At 57.0% G+C, this 610-nt stretch overlaps 1 protein-coding gene across 1 annotated transcript in view; it reads left to right on the top strand.

Annotated features, from left to right (window-relative positions):
* The first annotated feature begins 567 nt into the window (after nucleotides 1–567).
* LOC104127828 (basic proline-rich protein-like) overlaps nucleotides 568–610 on the top strand; it is a 3,139-nt gene continuing 3,096 nt past the window's right edge. Inside the window, exon 1 of the mRNA XM_035896034.1 lies at nucleotides 568–596. Within this exon, the coding sequence (XP_035751927.1) occupies nucleotides 568–596 (29 nt within the window). The remainder of the gene's footprint in view (nucleotides 597–610) is intronic.

Raw genomic sequence — 610 nt, forward strand, 5'->3', positions numbered from 1 at the left:
AAACAAGCACTAGGCTGGGCTTTGCTGGGTAATATTGAAGCCAAACTTTGCTCCCCAGGCTCTAGGCTGGGCTTTGCTGGGTACTGGGGCAGCTGAGCTTTGCTCGCCAGGCTCTAGGCTGGGCTTTGCTGGGTGACATCAAAGCTGAGCTTTGCTTGCCAGGTTCTAGGCTGGGCTTTGCTGGGTGATATCAAAGCCAAAAACAAGCACTAGGCTGGGCTTTGCTGGGTAATATTGAAGCCAAACTTTGCTCCCCAGGCTCTAGGCTGGGCTTTGCTGGGTACTGGGGCAGCTGAGCTTTGCTCGCCAGGCTCTAGGCTGGGCTTTGCTGGGTGACATCAAAGCTGAGCTTTGCTTGCCAGGTTCTAGGCTGGGCTTTGCTGGGTGATATCAAAGCCGAGCTTTGCTCGCCAGGCTCTAGGCTGGGCTTTGCTGGGTGATATCAAAGCCGAGCTTTGCTCGCCAGGCTCTAGGCTGGACTTTGCTGGGTAATATCAAAGCTGAGCGTTGCTCACCAGGCTGTAGGCTGGGCTTTGCTAGGCTGAGCCCAGCTGGCGCCACCCAACCATGGCTCCTGGACGTGTGCTCTCCTGGGGGTGGGGCTTGGGGG

The sequence above is a fragment of the Egretta garzetta genome, unplaced genomic scaffold (assembly GCF_000687185.1).
Source record: "Egretta garzetta isolate BGI_Z169 unplaced genomic scaffold, ASM68718v1 scaffold776, whole genome shotgun sequence".
In the NCBI taxonomy this organism is placed as follows: domain Eukaryota; kingdom Metazoa; phylum Chordata; class Aves; order Pelecaniformes; family Ardeidae; genus Egretta; species Egretta garzetta.